At 43.4% G+C, this 24615-nt stretch overlaps 1 protein-coding gene across 4 annotated transcripts in view; it reads left to right on the top strand.

The window, feature by feature from the left end:
• LOC111152589 (neurotrophic receptor tyrosine kinase 3) overlaps positions 1 to 24389 on the top strand; it is a 368407-nt gene extending 344018 nt beyond the window's left edge. For 2 of the 4 annotated variants that reach the window (XM_022511091.1, XM_022511090.1), the window contains 3 exons: positions 16088 to 16129; positions 20814 to 20972; positions 24043 to 24389. In XM_022511091.1, coding sequence (XP_022366799.1) covers positions 16088 to 16129; positions 20814 to 20972; positions 24043 to 24228 — 387 coding nt within the window. In that variant the 3' untranslated portion in view covers positions 24229 to 24389. The remainder of the gene's footprint in view (positions 1 to 16087; positions 16130 to 20813; positions 20973 to 24042) is intronic. The other 2 variants (XM_022511093.1, XM_022511092.1) reach the window with 1 other exon arrangement.
• The last annotated feature ends 226 nt before the right edge of the window (positions 24390 to 24615 follow it).

Raw genomic sequence — 24615 nt, 5'->3', positions numbered from 1 at the left:
TCTACTCTCGTGCCCTGTGGAGTCCCAGTTGGGAACAGGGGTAAGGATTGGAAAAGTCTGGTTCTATTTCGAGCTGACAAGGATATCCCTCCTTTCACTGGTTCCAGAAGGCTCACCCTACTACTCACACATCCAGGGTCTGTCAGAATTCTAGGAAGTGTATAGTTACAGCTGGAAGGACAGTGCCCAGGCCTTCGACAGAAGTCTGTGAGAGCACATAGTCACAAGTATGCCCCAGTCCAGAGACCTCCTTAGAAACCTGGCTAGGGACACACCCTTTTGCACCAGAAGCCCAGAGGTATATATCTCTCCCCAAATGGGCCCAGTTGTGCTGAGGAACGTGAGAACACTTACACGTCTCTGCCTGCCCAGGACATACAATGGGTACTTTGGGTGAGGGTTTTCACCCCTCTCTGTGCGGTGGTGTGCTTCAGCTGCCGCTGAGGGCATGGGTGGGCCAGGGTGCAGCAGAGTGTCTGTGAGCTGGCGAGTGTTCTAACACACACTAGGACTTTGATAGTTTCACAGCCCTGACGGTGAAGACTGTGATTTTCCACCTTCTGTTGCTTCCCGAGCCTTGAAGTTCAAGATGGTTACGATGGCCTCTTGGCCAGAGAACCCAATACCTTGTCCTGTGGGAGATGCCTTTTAATTATGCAGTACCTCATGTCCTTATAGGTTCAGGGATATCAGCTGGTGTTCGCAGAGCTAGTCCTTTGAGTTCTCAGCTGGAGATTTATCCAGAGCTAGGAACTCTGCCCTGTAAATGGTAATTAATCTTCAAACTCGTAACTCCCTTAACATTTTGCTCTCTGATTATCTGAAAATAGAGGTCTCCTGTCAGAGCAACCTTCCAGAACTGCAGGACAGAAGTTTCCTGGAATGGGGTGGAGCCCAGGTCTTCTGGCGAAGGGGCTGAGGGAATTACAGGGACGAGGACAATGAAGGGAAGGGAATCGTTCCAGATGTGCCATCCCGGACGGTTCATTAGGAAGGTCCCTCTCATCTCTGTGATGGGATTCTGTACTCCTCGCTCTGGGTTTTATCTTCAAAGTTGGTCAAGTCTGTTTGCTCCTGCAATTCTTTTGGGACAAATGACTCATGAGAAACCCATTTGTCTGGAAGAATTGCGACAGGACCTCCTGTGTGGGGATGCTGGAGGGGATTAGATCACATGAGTTCCGCTATCTCTGTTGCCCGGGTCAGCTGGGTCTCTCTTGAGCATTAGCTGGTTCCTCTGATTTTTGTGGCCTCCTCCCATCCTGGCACTTGTGGCTAGCCCTAATGGAAAGTAGATGTCTAATGTAACCTCCAGCCTAATGCTCTGGGCTGAAGAAGCCGGTGTGTGGGCGGATGCTGCCATGCAAGGAAAGCTTTCAGTACAAGTGCTGGTCTCTGAGCCCCATGTTTGTAGTCTGTGTCCTTGTAATGCTTTATGGCTTATGAAGCCCGGGTATGTGGTGCCACCATACAGGGTGGGAAAGGAGAAAAGGTCATTCTGCGGATGAGAGAGGGCATGTTGCAGTGGACAGTTGGTTTCTATCCAGGCCTCTGGGATCTCTCTCAAGTCTTTCTTCTTAGGTTCATTTCTAGAAATAGACATTTTATTCCTAGGGATAGAAACTAAATTGAGAGTCGAATTTTCCAGCGTTATATCAAGATTCTTTCAGCTACAAGTGATAGAAACCTAATCCAATCTATGGTAAGCAAAAAGGCAATGTATTGTGTTCATAATCATAGAATCCAGATTTAAGACTTATTTCTGGTGTGGCCTAATTTTAAGACCAGACTAAATCCCCAGGCTTGCCATACATTGCTCTCTCTCTCTCCCCCTCCTTCCTCCCGTCGCCGCTCAATCTTCCTACCATCCCTCCTTCTGTCTGTCTTCCCCTTTTTCTGCCTGAGACAGTGATCTCAGGGAAAGAGAGGATAATGGGGGAATAGATTCCCAAACCATCAAGACTGATGAATTTTGGAAATCATGATGATAAAATGCCTCAGTGGCTGAGCAGGGGATCTGGGACCTCGATGTTCATTGACAAAGACTTGTCTGCCCTGGAGATGCCTTGCCATTGGGAGCCCCACTGACCAGGCACGAAATGATCAGTGTTGTTTGAGGTGGGCTAGGCATTATGCTGGAGAAGCTGCAGAGGAAGGACTAAGGAAGCAACGCCCACCACGGACTGCATTCTCCAGTCTCTCCATGAGGACCATCCGGTGTTATCTTGCGTCATTTTGATGAGCCCTCTCTGGGCCAATGTAGGCTCCCGTCTTTGTTCGTGATAGCTCTGCAGTTCTTTCTGAACTGTTCTTTCTGAATGAAAAGGCTCCCTTCAGCTTTTATGGGTATTTTTATAGAAATAAAGTCTAGGATTCCAATCACACTTTCCCAAATCTGCCACCTCAACCCATCCATTTATATGCCTTTTAACATCCCAGAGAGTCTTCTTTCGCCATGGGTGTGCATAAGAGCTCTGAGTCGGTGGTCGAGAAGAGTTGTTGGCTTTGGAATCAGCCTCAGGTAGGCATGAGGCTTGGATCTTCCAGTCTGCAGCCTTTTGAACTCACAGAAGTTGCTTCACCCTTTTCTTCCTTCCTCTACACAAGGGTGTTGATAAGATGTTTCCAGGCGCCTGGGTGGCTCAGTGGGTTAAAGCCTGTGCCTTCAGCTCAGGTCATGATCCCAGGGTCCTGGGATCAAGCCCCACATCGGGCTTTCTGCTCAGCAGGGAGCCTGCTTCCCCTCCTCTTTCTCTCTGCCTGCCTCTCTGCCTACTTGTGATTTCTGTCTGTCAAATAAATAAATAAAATCTTTAAAAAAAAAAAAAAAGATGTTTCCACAGTCAAGGCACATTGGGAGGACTAAAGGAAGCAATGCGTTTTAATTCATTTAGCACAGATCCTGGCAGAGGTTAGGCACTAAGCAAGTTGCTCTGTCCCTGAGACAAGCCTTCCATCTCTACCCTCAACCTTGGAATACTGAAAGCATCTCTTTCTACCTGTTATGAGAAATCCAGAGGAGGCCTCAACTGTTGGAATTACCTACCCCAGACTTAGCCTCGCTCCACCTCTGGGGGACCCACCAACCAGGTGACCCTTAGGAGGATTCCTCACCCAGTTTCAATTAGCCTAAAAACAAGATGTCCACTTGCTCCAACCCTCCATCCATGCTTTTAGAGACAGGAATGTGCATAATCGAGTAGGAATGCCTTTGAAAAAACAAAACAAAACAAAACAAAAAAACCACCCAACTGTGATTACTGGCTTAGCCTTTAAGACTTTCTCCTGGGTTCATCCTCAGAGCAGCCTTCCCTCGCCTTTGGACCTTGAAGGGCAAGCCAAGAGGTAGGGCTTGTTTATGTAAAGGGAGAAGGAGGCACTCACAGCTGCGAGCCTCAGGTTATGGCTTGGGATACCAGATGCTGTGTGGGGGGAAAGCTTCTCCTTGCCTTTCATCTGAGACCACCCTTGGCTCACACCCTTTGCCGCAAAGAGGCACTCTGGGGTCCCGTTGTAGAGTAGTGGGCTGTGTGAAACTCGTGGGTCTCAGAGCTCTAACCTCACAGCGCCAGGAGGGGCAGCCAGAGGTTATCCAGTGTCTGCCTCCCTGAATCCTTGTACTTTGGAAGCAGATGATACCTAAAGGCCAAAGAGCCCAGCCCTTTTCCTCACCCTACCAATTTTACAGATGAGACTCTGGGGCCCAGGGATGAGCCAGGTGGTATGATGTAAACCTGTCAGGGCCCCGGGGCTTCTGGGTTCTGGCCCATTGATCTTGTTGGCTGTTTGCAGCACACATGCACACACACATGCACGCACACGCACATGCATACACACGCCACTCTGGAAACTCAGGCTACCAACCCCAGAGAGGGCCTTGAGATAAGCTTTTGTTCCGTGCTCTCAGCGTATTGATTCAGACGGGAACATTTGGCTTTGGAAAATCTCAAGCAGTTTTCCAATGCAGAAGAATCTTTGCAGCCCTTTGCTCTGGCTGCAGAATCGTTACAGATGTGAGCAGGAGAGCAGGAGGAAGCAGAGGGTGCCCAAGCTGAGAGTGGCATGCTGGCAGCACTGGAGCGAGAGCTCAGACGACCTGAGTCTTGGTCCGGGGTTCTTTGCCCCCTATTCCGTGGGGGCAGATCTTGCTTCCAGCTTCCTCCCTCCTAGAATGCTTTGAGGCATCTCTAGGCACCGTGTAGGTTGTGTGATTGTGTTAATTAATACCCCTTTCCTAGAACTTCTCAGGGGACTGGCTAACTAGGGCTAACTAGGGACCTGCGATGCATAAAAAACGTAGTGGTAGTAACTTCTGTTTATGACTCACTTTGCAGTTCACAGGAGCCTCAGCTGCTGTTATCACGCATCTGCAGGCTGCCCCGAGGACGTCATCCCATCATGTTTTCTAAGTCGAATCCCCAGCTTTAACTGAAGGTGGGGGATTCTATCTGCCCTTTCACATTTGTGGTCTGGCCAGAGATCCAGCAAGTGATCTGTGGCCTCTGTCCTCCTGGGTGCCAAAGGAACTTCCTTCCATGACTCAGAGAAGAATCCCATTTTCCGTTGGGTGTAGCAGTGCTCTGAATTTTCCGGAAAGTGCTGGGTGTGTGAAAAGGCGCTTAGCGTTGGCTTCTCCTGGCCCTAGGAGGAACTGCTCTAGACAAGTTAGCAGGTGGACAGGAAACTTGGCTTCAACTCAGAGAAGCTGGATAAGGCAGCCTCTCGTGGAAGGAGTCCTGTCCCATGACGCTCCTCCAGCTTTCCTTTGCCTGGGGATGTAGCCGTAGCCCGTAGGTTGTGGTGTGTATTGTTTACTGAAGTAATTAAAATATGCAAAGTGTTCCCTGTCCCCCATTTTACGCTTCTTCCCCAGCTACTTCTGGCATTTTCAGTTGGCAGTTAATAAAACAAAAGGGGGGCCCAAAGGCCCGCGTCTCCCTCCAGCTAGAATGATTAATTTGGAGTGGTTTGGAAGTCGCAGACTTTACCTCTAGCTACAGCCGTGCCTTCTTGGCGGATCCGTTCAACCTGCTCCGAGCACTGGAACCAGGGGACCGTGAATGCCTCGTGAAGGGCACAGGGCAGGTGGAGGGAGCGAGCAGGAAGGGGGCAAAGGTCTGGTTTGTTGATTATAATAGCGCAAAACCAGAGGAGACGTCTCCTTCCTCAGGGTAAGCAGGCGTGGAAAGAGCTGTAACCAAGGACACTGGAAATTTGCTTCCTAATCCAGCCTAAATGTCCGCTACCACCAAATACCCCCTTCTACCCTCACACACACAGATTCAAAACCCGTTCCCTTCTCGAGGCTGCTTCTTGCAAATATTTGTAAGAGAACCGTGTTTTCGCCATAGCAAGTGTTGCTACCAGTTCTGGTTAACAGATACTATGTGCATTGCTTTATGTGGGTTGTTTTATTCAATCATTTTCATTTTAGGAGGTGGAGAGCAGTTGATGTTCAACCGATGGGGAAACTGAGGCTCAGAGAGGTTAGCTGATTTCCTGAAGTGACGTGGCTATATGAGTTTGTAGCTGTGTGTTCGTCTGTGTATCTCGATGTTATGGGCCCCCTACTATAAGATCTGCTTAGGGGCGCGCTGCCTTCCGTTCCCGTTAGGAGGACATTTTCTGTACCCACCAGCTTTTCTAATAGGGCATCTTGTCCGTGCACTGAACAGAGTGTGCAAGGTGCATTTTGGCATGGATGTCAGGCCTTGCCTCAGTTTACCTCCCCACCGGCCCAGACACATAGCTAACTGCCTCCTTCCAACCTGTGGCCCAGAGAGATGAAAGATACACAAACCACATCATAAATCCGGGAATCATCAAGAGGAGGGATGTGGGGAGGCCACAGCCTGCAAAACGTCTTTTGGACACAGTTAAGAAGCAGCTCCTCATGGTGACAGGTGTCAGATCAGAGCAGAAGTCCCTGTCATTGTTGGAAATAATGCTCTATGTTAACACTGTCAAGAGTCATTTCTTTTTCTTTCTTTCTTTTTCTTTTTAAGATTTTATTTATTTATTTGAGAGGAAGAGAGAGAGAGCACAAGAGCAGGGGGAGGGAGAGGCAGACTCCCCGAGGAGCAGGGAGCCCGATGTAGATGTGGGCCTTGAATCCAGGACCCTAGATCATGACCTGAGCTGAAGGCAGACATTTAACCCACTGAGCCACCCAGGTGCCCCTCAAGAGTCCGTTCATACCCTTGACTAAGCTTTATAAACAGTCTTCCATTAATCACCCCTCCCAAAGTCTCTCGGACATAAATGAAGGTGAGGAGAAGCAAATGGCAGTTTTCAGCTGTCTGCTTCTTGGGCAGCTGGTGGGGGGCCCCAGGAGGGGGTGCGCACGCAGGTTCTCCCATGATCGCAGCATGCTGTCCCCATCACAGACTTTGCAAGTGGCCGGTCTCCTGGGCGGGGCTCTTGGGATCTTGGAATTCAAAAGAAACATTTTCAATTAAGAAAGCCAAGCAGTCCAGTTCCTCATCCAAAGCTAAGAGGTGGGCCCCTGGCCTGAGCTTACTTAAAAATGGGACCTCACGGGCTAACAAGGGAGAATATTTTGTCACTTACTGGGAAAGCTCTTTCTCCGCCGTTGGTACAAGTCAGCTCTGGTCCCCGCTGGGCTTGGACAGAAGGCTCAGGTTTGGAGGATGATGTCCTAAAACTTGGACTGTGATTAAGGAATCCAATGTTGTCATCTTTAGGCTGATGGGTATTCAATCAATAGGACACACTTTCTGGTTACTGATGTCACTGAGAAGATGGCTGGAGGAGACAATTTACGGCTCAGTCTGCCTTTTGAGGAAAGAGATCCCTTCTCTTTTCTTTGTTTTTTAAATTCAAATCATCTTGTTTTTCCTTCTTTTTCCTGCCAGGAGGCCCAACGCAAAGGAAACTAAGTCATTGAACTCTACCGCATAGACTATGCTAACCATAGACTATACTAACCAGCTCAGTCTCCTCTACTTGGAGACTTGCATTAGCTGCTCTTCCTGGGTGTTGAAAGCCTGCTTTTGTAAACAGCCCAGTAGTCCAAGTATCTGAGCCAGCAGCCACACTGATCCTGGAAACCTGTTCCCAGTGTTTGTAGGTGGAATTGCCTTGAACCCACAAAACCCACAAGGAGAAGGATTTGGAGTATCCATGGGATTCACTTCCTGCTTGGCCCCTTTCTACCATGCCCTTGCTGACATTCCATCCCTGAGCTGATTTCATTACGCGTAATTCAGGAATGGTGTCTCATTGTAAGGGACACTGGGCAGAATGTCCAAATTTCTGGAAAAAAAACAGTAAGTGCTGTACAATGAGCATGAACACTAAGAGATTAGCGCTTTGGAAGATGGTATATACACACCTGTACATGAGTATACGAAAACCCTGCGTGCTTCTGTTTCTTCTAGTATCTCCCTGAGTTTCTGTACGTGTTCTATGTAGTTTATTCTTTTACTCATAAGAAAGGTGAGTCTTCTGGAGGTTAAATGTGTTCCCTAAGGTTACTTAGCTAGTAAAAGGCATTAGCTAAGTTATACGTTATCCCCTTTGTTCCTTCAGATTGTCTGTTTCCTTATCCTATACACACATTTTCAACATCAGTCATCCTATTTTTTAGATTTCTTTTTGCCATTAAATCCCAAGCAAAGCCAATCTCGTCTGAAAGAGAGTTTCTTCTGTTTGCTAAATAAGTCTGAATCTAAATCAGTCCCTTGGGAGCACAGCCAGAGCTAAGCAGGGTACATTAAGAATCTAGATTTATCACAAGAAGGCTTTATTCTCCCATTTCTCTTTACCTGTTAGTGTTTGGGTAGCCCTCGGGGTTTGGGTGGATCAGTCTAGATCCAGTGTGATCCATGGGTCTGAGCTGAAGTGAGACCTCCAGCTCTGTTCAGTGCCTTGAGCTCTTACCAAGATCACGATGGTTTGTTTCCCTGGGAAGATCTGAATGCAGCCAGGACGCTCCACGTCTAGGTATCTGTAAAAAGAAAATAAGGACAAGTTATTTTTCAACCTACATCTTTGGACTTGCACTCTTTGCTCTATTAAAAAAAAAATACTGCTTGGGGGCGATAAAGGACAGTGAGGTCTCTGAATGAGGGCCAGCATTTAGACAGGATTTAGAAAGGAGGAAACAAAAGGGGGAGTGATAGAAGGTATGTGTTCCTGGCCCTTCCATCCAAGAACTTGCTTCTGGCAGATGCAGCTCTAGGTGAGAGATTTGGGGAGAATCACAATGGGCCTATTTATGATCGAAGCTCACAATGCCGAACAGCTTGGCTCTTAAACTCCTTGTATTTTTGGAAGACTCCAAGGGTTTTTCCTAATCCTGGGGCTAGAGGCTTAGTCTGAAACAGCCATTCCACTGAGATTCTGCTAAATCGATGTCTTTTGCATAAACTTCACAAAGCCCCACTCGGGGGTGGGGGGCAATGCTATAATGATGCCTTTGTGAGCCTCCTCTGCACCTTCCCTCCAGAGAATCCCAACTGCCTCCTCAACCCAGGGCTGAGGTCCTCCGTTTTTGTCTACCAGAAGCAAGGTTATGGCTCATCCTACTATATATATTGAGAAGAGAAGGGGAGGCAAAAAGAAGGCAAACAGTTCTGCTTTGTGAAGTCAGAAGTCCAATGTCACTATAGGAAATCCCAGGGTCTTATGTGTTTCGTCCATGGGATTTCTAGAACTGGGGTGAAGCCATGGACAGACATGCTTCTGTGACTGTACACACCCATACTGTAGAGTTAAGTCAGATGAATGTTCAGATTAATATATCCCTAAGGCCTCACCCACACCACTGGGGAAACAGGGTTCTACTGGGTGACCCGACTTTTAAACACAACAGGAAGGACACAAAGAAGCTATAGAACTGAAATTTAAACTTCGTAAGACTCATGTATTTCTGATTTCCATCCCTTTATGTATATGTGTGTGTATGTGTGTGTGTGTGTGTGTGAAATATATATATATATACATATATATATATATATTTTTTTTTTTTTTTTCTTTTTCCCCTCCAGGAATACATTTACACTGAAAACAAAAGCAAGAGTCTAGGGGACTTCCATTTCATTTCCTCTTCTTAGTGACCTTGGGCAAGTCACTGCCTCTCTTCTAAACTAGGTTCTCATGCCTAGAGGCAGGCTAGGTCAATGCCAAAGTCTTTCCCACTCTGTACGTTCCTGAGGTACAGCTTTAGCATTGACTTTCTCCTTTGGAGTTCTGGATTCCAACGAATGTTGGATTTGGGGAGATGGATTTAGGGTCAGGTACGCAGTAAGGCTGGTCCCCCAGAGAGCACCCTGGACGGAATACAGGCTCTCACACCAAAGCGGCATGCCTGGAGAATGGGCCAATAGGGCTAGGCAGAGGGGTGAAAAGCTGGTTGGAAATATGGTGTCTGGAATTCAGAATAGCCAAGTGGGGAAAATGAGGGGAGAGAGGATCAGGGACAGGGGGAGGGTGGGAGAACGGGGGACGATCTGTAAGGCAGACCACTTTGGTGGCCTCCGTCATACATGGGGAGGGAGCTATGAAGAGAGCCCAGCCACCAGGGTCGGGGAGCAGGGAGTGCAAAGGGTTAATTTGGGAAGGACAGTCATGTCCTTCTGAAGTTTTGAAGTTATCCACAGAGTGAGTCAATGATTTAGAGTGGAACCACTTATTTTTAGTGTCTTGGAGACAGGACACATTCGAGGAGGACTTTGCATCTTTCCTCCTACGTTTAGGCCATTTACTTCAGGAGGCGTCCGAGGGAGATTCCAAGAGCCACATGTGATCAGGGCATGGCCGACAGGCCTGTGTCTGTGTTAAGGACCCTACCCACCTGCGTGCGCAATGACACTCACATAGCTTCATCTAAACTTTCCCCTTCCGGATACACGGGTGTATGTGTTTGTGTGCAGCCCAGGTGTGTGAAGACCCCAGGCCCTCTGGAACGAGGGGGCAGTGATTGTAAAGATGGTGGTGGTGGCTGCTGGGCTGCTGCTGGGGGCATGCTCAAGGTGACTCCCAGCCTTGGCTTGGACACGCAGAGCAGAGGGGCAGAGGCAGTCACTAGGGTAGGAGGGTGACCAGGAGAATTCCCAGGGGGAGGAGAGGGCACACGTTAAGCTTTCTGTCTTTTTCTTAATGCACATGGAGATTCTTCTATATGGTTCAATGTGCAATCAAGAAAGATTAAAATTGAATAAACTTAAAAAAAATGACACTGACGATAAATGGCAAGCTTTATGATTAAACTGTTTTGCCATTAATGTGCGTCGTGAAGCTTTTACAACTCTCTAGAAAGCTACTGTCCCTTCTCATGGACATTAACAGACTTCGACTTGGCCCACACAGATTAGCGATTGTGGAGAGAGCTTGAATCCTTCCAGTTTGTTCCAGAAATATCACACCCCGTGAATCGGTGTTTTCTCACCTTCGCTGCATTGTGGTTTCTTTACCTGGAAAATATGGGTCGCTTTGTCTCCTTGATACCTTGTCAGAGTTGCAGGAGCAGAGCCGTTTTGAACTTCTGGGAGCGAAGCGGGCTTCTGTGAGGTCTTTGCAACCCACCAGCTGCTCCTTTTCTGTGTGATTAGATGCAGAGAACTGAGGGGCCTTCTAGAGCTCAGAGTTCCTCTTTAACTCGGAGCAGTGCCATCCCTCTGCCTGCAGGGGAGTGGGTGTCTCTCTGTGGAAAAGAGCAAGATAGCGCCCTGTTCAGGGAAGACGGGAGAGGAGAGGCGGCTGTGGGGAGGTGGAGGGGGGGACACCCCCCCCCTCCCGAAGCACTCTGTGCGTGGGGGCATCTGTGCAACAGGGCCTGAGATTCTCCTTTAGCTCATCACACTTTCAGTCCCACTACTCCTGGCCCCCAGGGCAGGGTGGGGAGCCAGGGCTCAGGACTTAAAGAATTGGGGTTTGGGGATTTTTGGCAGGTCCCCCTGGCTGGAGGTGAGGCAGCTACTCCTGCTTCCCACCCTTTCCCTCCCCTCCCCTTCCACCCTTTGTCCTCTCCCAAAGGAGACAAGACTCCAAACTTCACACTGGTAGGGGCTCAGCCTCTGGACCTGTGGTCTTCAAACCTCAGTGCCCCTAAAGGATTTTGAAAAATCACCTATGCATGCCCCTTGCACCTTTCAAGTTGCTATTATATAAAATCTCCAATGTAATTTCAAATAGTTGCAAATGATGTCATTTCCAGATATAGTAAATATGGGCATAAAAAAAAAACATCACTCCTGAAATGTATGTAATGAACTTTAAATACCAGAGCAATTTGATATATCACAGTAACAAATGCTTAAACAGTCAGTTTTACATGGTTCCTTCTTCTTCCTGAATTTATGTTTTCATTCTAGTCACCCTACCAAATTTTATCCTTATGTATTATATTTTTGTGCATGAAAGCCTTTTATTGGCCACTCTATCATAATTTAGTGTGACAAAAATATGTATGAAGATTGAAATTTAATTTTTAATGTATAATAACCATTAGTTTCTAGATAGTAAGAGTTTTGGGATTGAGTTATCATTACAATTATTAGCAATACGCAGAAGCAGGCAGCAGATCAAAATAATGCATTTATATCACAACCTTGATGAATGTGAATGATAAGAAGTATGATATTTTTGGAAATGCATTTCTTATATTTTTCCATTAGTCCGTAATGAATATTATTTATTGCTAAATTAAGGAAGGTTTGGATCAATTCTATTCCTGTTTTTTATTTCTATAACTATAAGAACTTAGAAACGTTATTTACGCTAAATAGATGGAAAGGAGAGAGTTTTGTTATCACAATGTGACTCAATTCTTTAAACTATTGTTTGGCTATTTGCCTAAAATCTCATGTTGGCCTTTTATCAAAATTTCTTTTTAATCTCCGCTTAGCTGATCATTCTTTTAGGTTTGTCCCCTTCAATTGTTTGAAAAGACTGGAAATGACTCGAAAAAGGATTTACTGTCCAGCTACTAGAGACGTTCGTTTGTAACACCTGTATCGGTATTTCATAGCATTTATTTGTTTGTACTCTGTAGGTTTTCTCCCCTGAGATTTAGGATGAATGAGAGACCTGTGTTTCCTTTTGAGAGTGGCAGGTGTGTGTGTGCCTCTGTGTGTGTGTGTGTGTGTGTGTGTGTGTGTGTGTGTGTGTGTGCGTGCACACGCGTGCACAGTTGGGAAAGGGGATTGCTGGACCACAGCGAGTGCTCAGCCAATGTTAGGGAAAAAAAAAAGCCATATGGGAGTTTAGGATCAGTGAAATACTTCAACACTTTCCTTGCCTGGGTGCCTACTGGAAAAACTTCTTGTGTCTCCAAAGTTATGTGGCTCCCGGACTGGAACCACTTTAGTGGGAGCTGCTGTCTGTCTCTGCCTGTTACACTGAACAGGAATTCTAGGCTTTTATTCTTTATGGGGTGAAGAGTCCCCCGAGATATATGTAAAAAGTACACCTTACCTATTGGCAGTGGAAGGGTGGAAACACCCAAGTCCTATCCGTGGGGGTCTGGCTAGACAAACTACGTCATGGTCTTGCTCGGTGGGGTCCTGGATAGCTGTGAAAGGAACAAGAACCCCAGTGAATAAAAGTAAAGTACACGACAGGTATGGTATGTTACTTCTTATCTAAGAGAATGAAGAAAATGAATATAATCTGTATTTTCTTATGTTAAAAACAATAGAAGAATAAACTAAAATCAAACCCCTACAAATGGTTACCTATGGGGGAAGAGGAGATCAGAGTGGGGAGAATGGACAGAGGTGGTATCAGACTTGGATTTCGTGCCCTCTGTTTGTTGGTTTTAGTTTTGAAACCGTGGGACAGTTTTCACATCATTATAAACATTTAAATTTGTAGAATTAAACCAATCCTTCAAAATAAAAAGCAAAATGAAACACGTAAGCCTGTGTATTACATATTTTAAGTGTATTTTAGAAACATATATTAGGATAAAGCAAGTATGTAATATTACTAATGTAGGAATCAAGATTTCCCACATAAGAAAACATACATATATAAAATCAAAGAGGTTAAGTAAAAGCTCTGTAATCCTGATTTTGAGTTGGAAAAAATCAATATGAACTCATGATGTATTTTCCCTTAAAAGTTCTTCCTAGCTACTTCCATCAGAAACACCTAGAAATAATGACCAACCCAAGAGCAAGGAACACTCCTGGCCCCACAGTGTAGCCTCTATAAATATTCCATTGTCTGCCCAGAGGACCCAGGGCTCCTTGGAGAAATGGCTTCTTCTAGGGCTAGGGCAACAAAGGTACAAGATGAGCCTACGATATTTTTTCATGTCAGAAGCAAGGATGCTATCAAAGACTACTGGGGATACGTGAGAGGCACCAAATTTAAGAGGCTACCACTGGCCAAAGATGGAACCGTTAAGGATTAGCAAGAGGAATTACAATAAGTTGAAACACTTCAATGTGTTAAAAGGCATACCTGCCCCCCCCAACACACAAATATGAACATACAGAGTCAGCAATGCTTCTCAGAACCAAACCAGACCTAGCCTCTTACTGGTCACCTTTGGAGGATACTAGGGAATGAACTCGTTATTCTGAGCACTGATAAATGAAGGAAGAGAGCCAAGCATTTCTTATATGAAGTGTTATCTGTATAATCAAATAGTTAACAAGGGAAAATTTTTTTTTACCTGTAGAAGATTTCCAGCAAATATACGCAGAGGAGGATGCTGGAATTAGCACCTTCTGTAGCCGCTAATGAAATAGTGGGTCTGGGCAGTGCCTGCTGGTACCTTGGGTGAAAGAGGGCATCATAGTAGATGACCAGGCTGAGAGCATGGGGCTCCATGATAGTCCGGGGGGTGGACGGTGATGTCCAAGGCACTGTACGCCAAAGATCTCCAAGTACTTATTTTCTTCCCAGAATCTCATCTTAGAATCTTTGCCTTGTTCCTGTATGTTTCCTGTTTCAGAGCTTAGCTTTCAGGTCTTTAACTCAAGAGTTTGGATCATCAGGCTAGTATTTCTCAGGCAGTCCATAATCAACTTACCTTATTTCCATCTGTGAAATGGGGATACTAGGGAATTCAGTCGTATACCATGGGATGAAATGAGGGATGTGTGGCTGGTACTCAGTGTGCCTACTTTGGCATTATTCTTATGAAGATGATTATGTCAGCCCATTGCCTGTCTGCTTAGGTTTTACCATGGGACTGTTTATCCATATTTTTTGCCAGTGAAGGATTTAACCACTACCTTTCCCAGACTAACTCTCTCCGATGCGGGAGAAGGTTGTAGATTTTTTTCCTGGAGGAAAATCAGTGTAGGCTAGGTGGGTCTTTATGGGGAATATGGAAGCCAGGAAATTAAGTTTATTATGCTGCCCATGAGCATATAAGGACACAGAGTGAATAGTCCTTGCATTTTATGGGTATACTTTTGCATTTAACGATACTCAGTGGCATTCTGCACACCTCATCTTTCTTTAAGTGGGGGCATTGCTTGATTCCTATGTTGAAGATGAGAAAACTGAAACTCAAAGAGGTTGAATGCTTGTCTAAGTTCATGTCACAGCCCAGCACTTCTGACTCCCGATTTATTACTCTTTTTGTTTGATTACTGGCCTCTTGAAATATTTTAGTCCACTTCCAGAGGAATGCCTGATAAATTTCACCCACATTGGTGGTGAACATCTTGATAAAATTTTTCTTAGTGGGGTCCCCGCAGCCACTTAACGCCCTTCTAATACTTTTATTCCCAAACACTTAAGCTTATCAAGGTTTACACCAGCACACTTGAATTACACTCTCTCTCTCTGTAAATTTGGAGATTTCAGTCTGGAACACCTCTTCTGAATTTATTAAAAAAAAATAATAATCAAATGAGGCAAACACCAGCATCAGTTTGGAGGAATCCACGACTTAAAGTTTTTCATCAGGAGGAATGTTTCTATATTTTATTTTATTTTTCACCAAGAAACCAGATCAAATAAACTATTCTACAAAATTCTATCACAAAGTTACTTTTTCTTTACACACATCATCTTTGGAGACAGAACATACATAAATTAGGTCCACTGGTTTTCCTTTACTCAGATGTTTGCTTTTTCCTTTTATAGTTTTTAAACATTTTAAACGTGACATATGATCATGATAAAATTACAAACAGCATAGAAGTACATATAGAAAAGAAGTGGGCTTCTCTCTTTGGTCAGTGCTCACTCCACTCTCACTTCCTTCTCGGGAGGAAACATTAGTTTAATAACTCTATTTCTGGATCTTTTTCTATGCATTTATAGACTTATGCATTATTCCCTTTTAATGTACTTGCTTATGTAGACACATTTTTACATGAATTAGAATGCTAATATATATATATTTAATGTCTTACATTTTCATTTAAGGTATTCTAGACCTATTTACATATCACTACACATACTCCACTATATTCCTTTTAACCACTACAAATATGTGTTTAATGACACATTAAATGTGTCATTAATGTGTTTAATGAAATAATTTATTTAATGAAATAAACATCTCCTTCCACCAATTATTTTTGCTTATAGGAGCAAATGTTTTCTAAGACTCCTAGAAGTAAAATTACTGAGTTAAAAGGCACTCAACATCTTCAGTGTGGACAGCCGCTGCGAAGCCACAGGGACACTTCAGGATAACTCTGTCCTCGTACCTTTTCAAGCACTAGACAGTATCAAGTTTTTTCATGTGACATTCAAAAATGTGTCTCTTTGTTGCTTTAACTGGCATCTCTCCATATGTTTGTGCTCATTCGTAGCCCTTTTGTGGATCATCTGCTCTACCCTTTACTCATTTTTTTCTTTTTGGTCGGGTTGCTTTTTTAAAACTAATTTAAAGGAAAACTTTATGATATATGGATTTTAATTCTTGGTTACATATATTGCAAATATTTCCTCTGTCATTTGTCTTTTAACTGTACTTATTTTGTATTTTGCTGTGCGACAAGTGTTTGCTTTTTGCAAGTATCGCTAAAATACTATCCTTTATGGCTTCTTGAACATGAGTCTTCTTTAGGAAGACCTCCTTCTCCTGAGTTATAGAGATACTATTCTAAGTTTTCTTCTAATATTATTATTGTTTTGTTTTTATGTTTAGCTCTTTAATCCATCTGGAAATGATTTTTGTATATGGTGTGAGGTAGGTATCTAAGTGTACTTTTCAAATGAGTAGTTCATTGTCCCAACACTTTGATTACTAACCCATCATTTCATATATTAAATTCTGATATTATACATGGGTCTGCCTCTGGACTCTATTTTGTTCCACTGATCAGTGAAATTTGTCTATATCTATGCCAGTAACACAGTGTGTTCATTCCTGTAGTTTTATGATATGTTTTGCAATCTGATAGAGTAAATGTCCCCTGTGGTTCTATTTCAAATATATCTTCATTTTTATCAAGTATTTATTCCTCCAGACAAACTTTGGTACCATCCTGTCAATTTCCATACATCATTCCATTGGGGTTTTCATTTAGCTTGTGTTGACTTTGCAGACTAATTTGAGGGAGGAATGAGAGATTTATGATATTGAGTCTTCCTATTCAAGGAAATGACATATTTTTCCATATATTAAAATCTTTTATGTTTTTCAATACTTTTCTTTAACTAGACCTTGTATGTTTTCGGCTAAGGTTTATGCCTAGGAATTATAATTTTTTGTTGCTATTATACGATCTTATTTTGCATTGAATTTGTTATGACTGGTATATGAGGATAGTCTGATTTTTGTAGGTTCATTTTATATCTGAGTGGCTTAATCGTGTAATGATTCTAATTGCTTTTTAGTTAATACTTTGAATAAGTCTTAATCATATGTATGCAGCGGTTTTTGACTCTTCCTTTTCAGTTTTCTACCTTGTTTTTATTTTTGCTTTATTGCATTGGCTAGGACCATCTCAACAGTATTGTGTAAAATCAGTGAAAGAATATACTTTTCTCTGCTTCTAAAGTTTTATTAGCACATTTAATTGTCAGTGTGTTAAATAAAGGAAGTTACCTTTGCTAATGAATTCAGGCATTTAATCAGGAAAATGTGTTGGAAATTTTTGGCATCTTTCGAAAGGATGGATTTTCTTCTTTTATCTCTTAATTTAGTGAATTAAACACTAGATTTCTTAGGGCTGAGGCATTCTTGCATTTCTGTTATAAATCTTGTTGAGTTATAATATGGAGTTCTTGTAATATCTTGCTGGTTCAGTATATAATATTTTATTCATATTTGGAGGCTATATTCATAACAGATAATTTTACACATATATAGATAAAATATCTATGGCTGTTTTCATGTATTTAAGGCTATATGCTATATTTGACTGATCTTATCATCAGAAGTATTCAAATCACAGAAAGTCAATTCAGAAAGTTTCTAACTTTTTTATTTTTTATTTTTTGCTTTGGAAAAGTATAAATAGGATAAAAAATTTTAGTGGAACTTGCCCAAAAAATCATTTGGATCTTGTACTTTTTTAATGTATAGGATTTTTACTATAATTGTAATTGTTTTTCATGTTTGAATTTTCTACTTCTCTCTTTTTTCATTAATTTTTTCTAGTAAATCAATTATGACATCTTTATTTATTTCCAAATTTTTGTTGTATTTTTAACATTTTACATTTCTCTCCTCTATGTCTTTTATTGACCTTGCCAAAGGGTTATAGTACTTTTAAAGAACTACCAATTAATTGTGTACACATAGTCTCCTTTTAAAACTTTTTCCCTTTTGGCTGGATGTTTTGCTTTGCTTTCTTTTATACTAATTCTTCATTTTATCTTTATTATTTATTTCTTCTTTCTTTCTATTGTCATATAGGTCTTTACTACCTTTGTTGTTGAATCACATTTTAATTTATTAACTATTTTAAAAATAAGTGCTTACAGGTTATAATTTTAAAATTAACTATATTTCATAGTCTTCAATGAATACCAATTTAATTATCGTAATAAATAGTTTTATATTTAATTTTCAATTATTCCTTTATCAAATAGTTTTTTAATTGCTCAAAGAGAAAGTTTAAAAAATATTCTTTTGTTGTGAACTTCTATTTGGCACAGAAAACATTTCCCATTTTTATTTTATGTTTACTGTGGTCTTCCTCTTGGTATTTCAGCTTTCCTTGAAGGTATAATATGTGATTGGTTTTATAAATTTTTTCAGATAATGGAAAATAATTTTCAACTCTTCAGGGAGGCTGAATTAAAACCGATTATCTGTATTTTTAAAATGTCTCTTCAATTATCTTGTCTTCTTGATCTGTCCATTTGTGAAAGAAGTGTTTTGATTTTCCACTTACAATGGTAGTTTTGTCAGTTTCCTTTTGTTTATAGCCTATTTTTACTCTTTGCATTTTTGTTGCCATGTTATTGGAGCCTGATAATTCATAATTACTGTAATGCTGGATTTTGCCATCTTGAAATATGATGTAAATTACGTTTTCTCCTTTTAATTCTTGGCATTCTAAATTTTCTTCCACATGTTAATAGGCGGCATTTTATGTATTCAATATTATACATTTAAATCATATATTGTGTATATCAAATATACGTATTTAATATCTATTCATTTTTCCTTTTTATTGTCTTTTTGCATCCTTTCATTCTTAATATTTTCTGCTCTTTTCTTCTGTGCATGTCTTTTCTAAATAACACCCATCTTTATTTTTTTAACATAAATTTTCTCTTATTTAAGAGACAATATAACCCATTTGGATATAGTGTCTGTATTACATACAAATGATTACAAAGATATTATTATTATCATCTTTGTATAAAATATATAAATGATAGACAAAGATATTATTTAAACTTCTTTTTCATAGCGTGCCTTCAACATCATTAGCCCGTCCCTCTTTTTTGTCTTTTTTTTTGTATTGGTTAGAGATTTTTGGTCCTCTTTTCTAAAAACTGGTTTGGAAGCTATATGTACTATTTCTGTTCTTTTAGGAGGCACTTGAAAATTTTAGCAAGCAAATTTAAAAATTGAAACTCTTGTAATCAACAATTGATGACTGTCTGTAAACTCACTTTCCCTCCTTAAAAGGCAAAGCCTTTGTCAGGCTTCTAAAGATTCCTCTTCCTGTTCTTCTATGTGTTGATGGCTAAAATTACCTGAAGGTTTCATTCCAGAACAGTAGAGTTAACAGTAACAGTCGTAGTACTCTTAGCATTATTGGGATTATTATTTACTTTACGTCTCTATTTTACAGGAAGACTTTATTAGTGATTGTATTACATTTTACTACCAAATTAGCGAACACTACTTAGATTTAAATTGCGCTTTTGTGACTTATATGCTCTACATTATTTGTTATGTTCCCAGTTGTTGTCTATTTTAGATTCTTTTTTTTTTTTTTTTTGTTTTTTTGGAGCAATCCTCAATGAATTTCTGCTCCTTTGTTTTCTGAAGAACTAGAAGTGCTAAGCTTTCTGAGTCTTTGCCTGTCTCAAAGAAACCCCTTCCTTTGTCTTTGGCACATGACACAGAGCTGTCTTGATTTTAAAATCCCAGGTTGAAGACAGCTTCTGCAAATCCTTATCATCATTTATCTCCTAAAATATTTTAAGTGGATAAAGCAAATGTCATTTTCCTTTTTAGAAATAAGATCGCCCATTTTCCAATAAGTCATTCTTTCTTAGGTGTTCATTATCCTTGTCCCTCCAACGGACCCACCATAGAGAACTTCTAATTAATAGTTCATCAGGAAATTTATAGAGAGCTCTTCTTATCAATGGCAAGCACTTTTCTGACAACAAATTCTATGGGCGAGCCAAAAGTTCCCATTTCTGATATTCTGTTTACTAATGATGCAGTGAGTTCCTGAGTTTTAAAACATGCTGGGAATTTTCTTCCACTTATGCTAATACCTCTAGCCTGCTGGTCCCTGAGGATTTCCCTAATGTTTCCTCAGGAAAGGGTATCCTGAATGTCAGTCACTTCCTCTTGTCCTTGACTGTCAGATCTGTAGACCCCCAGACAGATCTCCTTAGGCCATTGTATTTTTTAAAAAATTTTTAAAAGAATTTATTTATTTGACAGAGAGATCACAAATAGGCAGAGAGGCAGGCAGAGAGAGAGGAGGAAGCAGGCTCCCTGCCGAGCAGAGAGCCCAATGCGGGGCTCCATCCCAGGACCCTGAGATCATGACCTGAGCTGAAGGCAGAGGCTTAACCCGCTGAACCCGCCAGATGCCCCATCCTTATGCCATTTTAAAAGAGACTTTTCTCACGGGCCTTTGTCACTGATTTCCTATGAGCATGTGGTCTTCCATACATTTGGAACTTCCCTGTCCCCTTCACTTGAAACACTGAGACATAAGGGCAGTGAGAAACTCAGGATCGTCAGATAGCAGGTCAGGTCACAGTTCTACAGATTGGATGCCCTTGGATAATTCTGTGCTTTAATCACCCTGGCCAAGGAGTTCAACCTGATGTCTGCAAATACTCAGGTACTCGACGACCTCCCTCAGGGATTCTGCTGACCTCCCTGTGGGCCTCTTTTCGAGGTTAGATTCCCTATAGTATCAGATTCTAAAACCTCTCCCACCCCAAATCATCTTGCGATCTTTCTCTAAGCTCCATGCCAAGGAACCTACCTTCCTTAGGGAGTATCTCTAATTGCTACTCTAGCTAACCCCCAGTATTGTAGACCTTGGCTGTCAGTACCTTCACTGAGCCTCTGACCCCCGTTACATCAAGTTCAGGTCATGGCTATCTTAGACTAAGAGGCATCGAGGGCATGTCTACTTACGAACAGTGCAGACAGGCAATGACTGATTCTGGCCAACAGGTCACTCTGCGTGTGCCTCTGTCTTGACCCCTTCTAGGTGGGAGGACACACCATGCTTCCCATCCGCTGGATGCCCCCTGAAAGCATCATGTACCGGAAGTTCACTACGGAGAGTGACGTGTGGAGCTTCGGGGTGATCCTTTGGGAGATCTTCACCTACGGAAAGCAGCCATGGTTCCAGCTCTCGAACACAGAGGTACAGAAGGGGCATAGCTGGGAACCTCCGTCTGAGGGAAGGCAGATAGGAGTGATCTCAGGATTTAGACACAGCCTGCAGAACATGAGGTGGTGTTTGGACCTCGCGGGCCAATGTAGCCATAAGCAAGAGGGGAGAGCTTCTTAGGACGAAAAACATCAGAGTTGTAGGAAGTGTGGTGTAATTGTCAAGAAAGCATGAAATCAGACGTCTAAATTGAGATGCGAGTCACGGTCCTGTTTGTCCTGCAACACTCAAAAATCGCAAATGTCTCCCTAAGACAGAAAACAAAAACAAAGAACAACTCTGAGTTTTTCAATTGTGCCATCTTGTGGAAACACCCAAAGAATCTGGATTCCCAAAGGTTTGAGGCCTGCCAGGCCCGGATTGGGCAGACAGGGGTGGATGGGGAAGGCAAATTTTCCCATTATTGATAGAGATATGTGTGGACCTCCAGGAATAAAGGGTCTCATCATGGTAAACATCATAATAATAAGCACATTATGTGCTTTTATAATTTTGATTTATAATAATAATAATAATATCAGTAATCAGATTTTCACAGTAACTAACATTTAGTGCCACGTACTGTTCTAAGCACTTTGGCTGTATTAACTCGGCACTTTCCACACAAATACCTGTTGAGATTCAGGACAAAGGGAAGGAAACAGCTAGGGAGACTGGAGAGGACTGGCCAGAGACTCAGATGGGAGCTTCTGTGGCACGGAGAAGGCACGGGCCATGGTCACAGGACTCCTGCCTCCAAAGCCAGTCACGATGGTTCTCATTTATGTCCGGACCAGACTCGTGTTGCCCTGGAGAATTCAGTATAGTTAATAGACAGTAATAGGCTCAGATTCTCAATCAAGCAGACCTCTAAGAGATTGCAATTATTTTTATGGTCTTCTGTTTTCTATGAAAACATGAACACAAGGGCCTTTTAATATTGCAATCTTATCTGAATACTCGAGAAAGTGTCTTTGTTTTTGAGGGCTGTATTCCTCTTTGCTTTCCTAACTGATGAGTTTCAGAGACTGAAAAGAAGACATTTCTTTAAAATCTGTAGTATCCGGTCCATCACAAGCTGAATGAGTCTTAACCACATTTCCCAAAACGGGACAAAACATTTTAATGACCTTAAAAAAAAAAAAAAAAAAAAAAGAGTATGTATCAGAGCCCACTTGTTGCAGTGTTTCGAAAGAATTGTTGCTGTTTTCCTGGGGTGTGGGATTGGTAGTAAACACACACATACACACACACAAGCACACACATACACGTGCACACAAGCGTGCACACCCGTCCATGCATGCATGCATGTACCTACCTGAGTACATGCACACGTACACACTCCTGCACAAACATGCGTGCACACAAGTACACACAGCCTCCACGTAGTTTGGTGGCCCCATTAAAGATGGTACTATTGATCCGTAAGAGATCTGCCCTGGAGATCCAAGCCGGCTCATAGCAGCCAACAAGGTGTTTCAGATCATTTCTAGCACAGTTTGGTGAGGCTTTGGCCTGGACGTGGGCTTTCTGACCCCAGCCACCTGTCTGTCCCACTCTGAGGCCCAAAGCAGCCAAGTACTGTGAGCTCCTGATCCTGGGTTTCCTTATGGAGGTTGACAAGCCAGAGAGCCCCCCCACCAGAGGAGGCGCTAGTGAGTACTTTCGATTGTAGCATTAGCAGCTGCTGCAGTCTGAACCGGGTCCCTTTTCCCGGAGGTGAAGGTAATGGAGGGTGGAAACAGGGCTCTAATAGGAATGGAGAATCTGAGTGGCTAGAGACCGATCAGGCTGGCATGAAAACGAGCCTCGTGGGCCAGCACTGACCCCAGGGTGAATAGGACCAGGAAAGTGCTGACACTTGGGGGCTTGACAGCCTGTCCTGGGGTCAGGGTGACATGAGACAATGCCCCAGATGGGTCGCTACTGGGGGCAGCATGGGGAGATAAAGGAGACAAAAGACACTTCCCTTGCCCAACTAAACACAGACGGATAGGGGCAAGGACACCAGAGGACCTTGACTTGACACGAGTCCTCACGTTTTATCATTCCGACCCATCTCCAATGAGGACGCTGGAGTTTGGAGTAAGTTGCTCAAGGTTTCACAGTGATCGGCTTAGGGAGACATGAAAAACCTATCCCCGATGAGGAAGATGAAAACTTGAAAAGTCATGAGTTCAATGTCAGCAAAGAAGTGCCTTTGAGAACCTGGAAATGAAGTGTGGGTTACGGGCCGGGTCCTTCCGCTGGGATTGGTCCCGCCATACGTTGTTTCTTTCTTACTCCTCCTTAGGGCCTGCCCTGTGGAACGTCAGGCCACGCTTCATGCTCTTGGCCGGATTTGGGCCTTACATTTACACAGGAGGTAGTCGAGGCACACACTGGCTCGCCATCTTCCAGACGAGCATGCTGAGGCCCTGTCAGTTTCACTGACCTGTGCTGACCACTGAGCTGGACAGTGGTGAATCGAGCAGTAGTTCTGATGGGAAGGACTTTAACAGAAGCCAAATACGGGGGTTAGTGCAAAGAGCAGGGGACGCAGGGCCTCGCCATGAAAGGGAACTGCATGGTGGCCTCGAGGGAAGCCTGGTGCTATGCACAGAGGCTAAAAGTGGGAAGGGAGCCGGCCAGGGGGTGGGAGCTAAGGGGAGGAAGGCAAGGAGGGGCTGGGTGGTGCAGAGTGCCTTCAAGGGGGCCTCACAGTCACCCAGGCTCATGAGAGGGGAGGGACAGTTCAGGTGCCAGTCCCCACTGCCATGTGGCACCCAGATGAGATTCAGGACTAGAGAGGAGTCAAGTACAGGGTAGAGTGCATGGGGGAATCTGTGAAGGCTGGCCCAAGAGGTGGGGCATGAAGGGCAATGGTGAGCGCGGCCAGCCGGCAGCCTGCCCAGGACGGATGGCAGACTCGGTGCTGTCTGCAGTCGGCCTTCCACTGTGCAGGTGGGCACTCCGGGTCTGCACTGAAACTCCTTCATGCAGTCCCCACCTGCTGCTGCGTGGAAGCCCCAGGGTCCAGGAGAGCTTTGGATGTTAATGTCCTGCCTGTCCTTATTCTTTTCAGGTCATCGAGTGCATCACCCAAGGTCGTGTGCTGGAGCGGCCCCGGGTCTGCCCCAAAGAGGTGTATGACGTCATGCTGGGGTGCTGGCAGAGGGAGCCTCAGCAACGGCTGAACATCAAGGAGATCTACAAAGTCCTCCACGCTTTGGGGAAGGCCGCCCCCATCTACCTGGACATCCTTGGCTAGCGGCAGCTGGTGGTCACGGACGCGTACTCTGTGGCCTCCCTCTCCTGGCCTCACATCGCCCCTCGTCCACCTCACACTCCTTTCTTCCATCCTGACCGAAGCGAACATCTTCATATAAACTCAAGTGCCTGCTACACATACAACACTGAAAAAAAAAAAAAGTGAAAGGAAAACCTGTAAGGCAGTTTGGCGAATATATATATACATATATATATATATTTATATATCTATCTATCTATCTATCTATATCCACAGAGAGATACCTTCTCTAATACAGAGAGAAACTGCTGATACAGAAACCATAAGACTGTAACAACAACTCAGAAAAATCTTACGAACACGAATGGAAGTCCCCTTTGACGGAAGCTGGGGCCCTTGGTTCTGTGG

This window comes from Enhydra lutris, unplaced genomic scaffold, assembly GCF_002288905.1.
Source record: "Enhydra lutris kenyoni isolate GAN:26980312 unplaced genomic scaffold, ASM228890v2 scaffoldscaffold29, whole genome shotgun sequence".
Lineage (NCBI taxonomy): Eukaryota > Metazoa > Chordata > Mammalia > Carnivora > Mustelidae > Enhydra > Enhydra lutris.
Note: the sequence above shows the minus strand (reverse complement) of the source record. Positions and strands in the feature narration are given on the sequence as shown.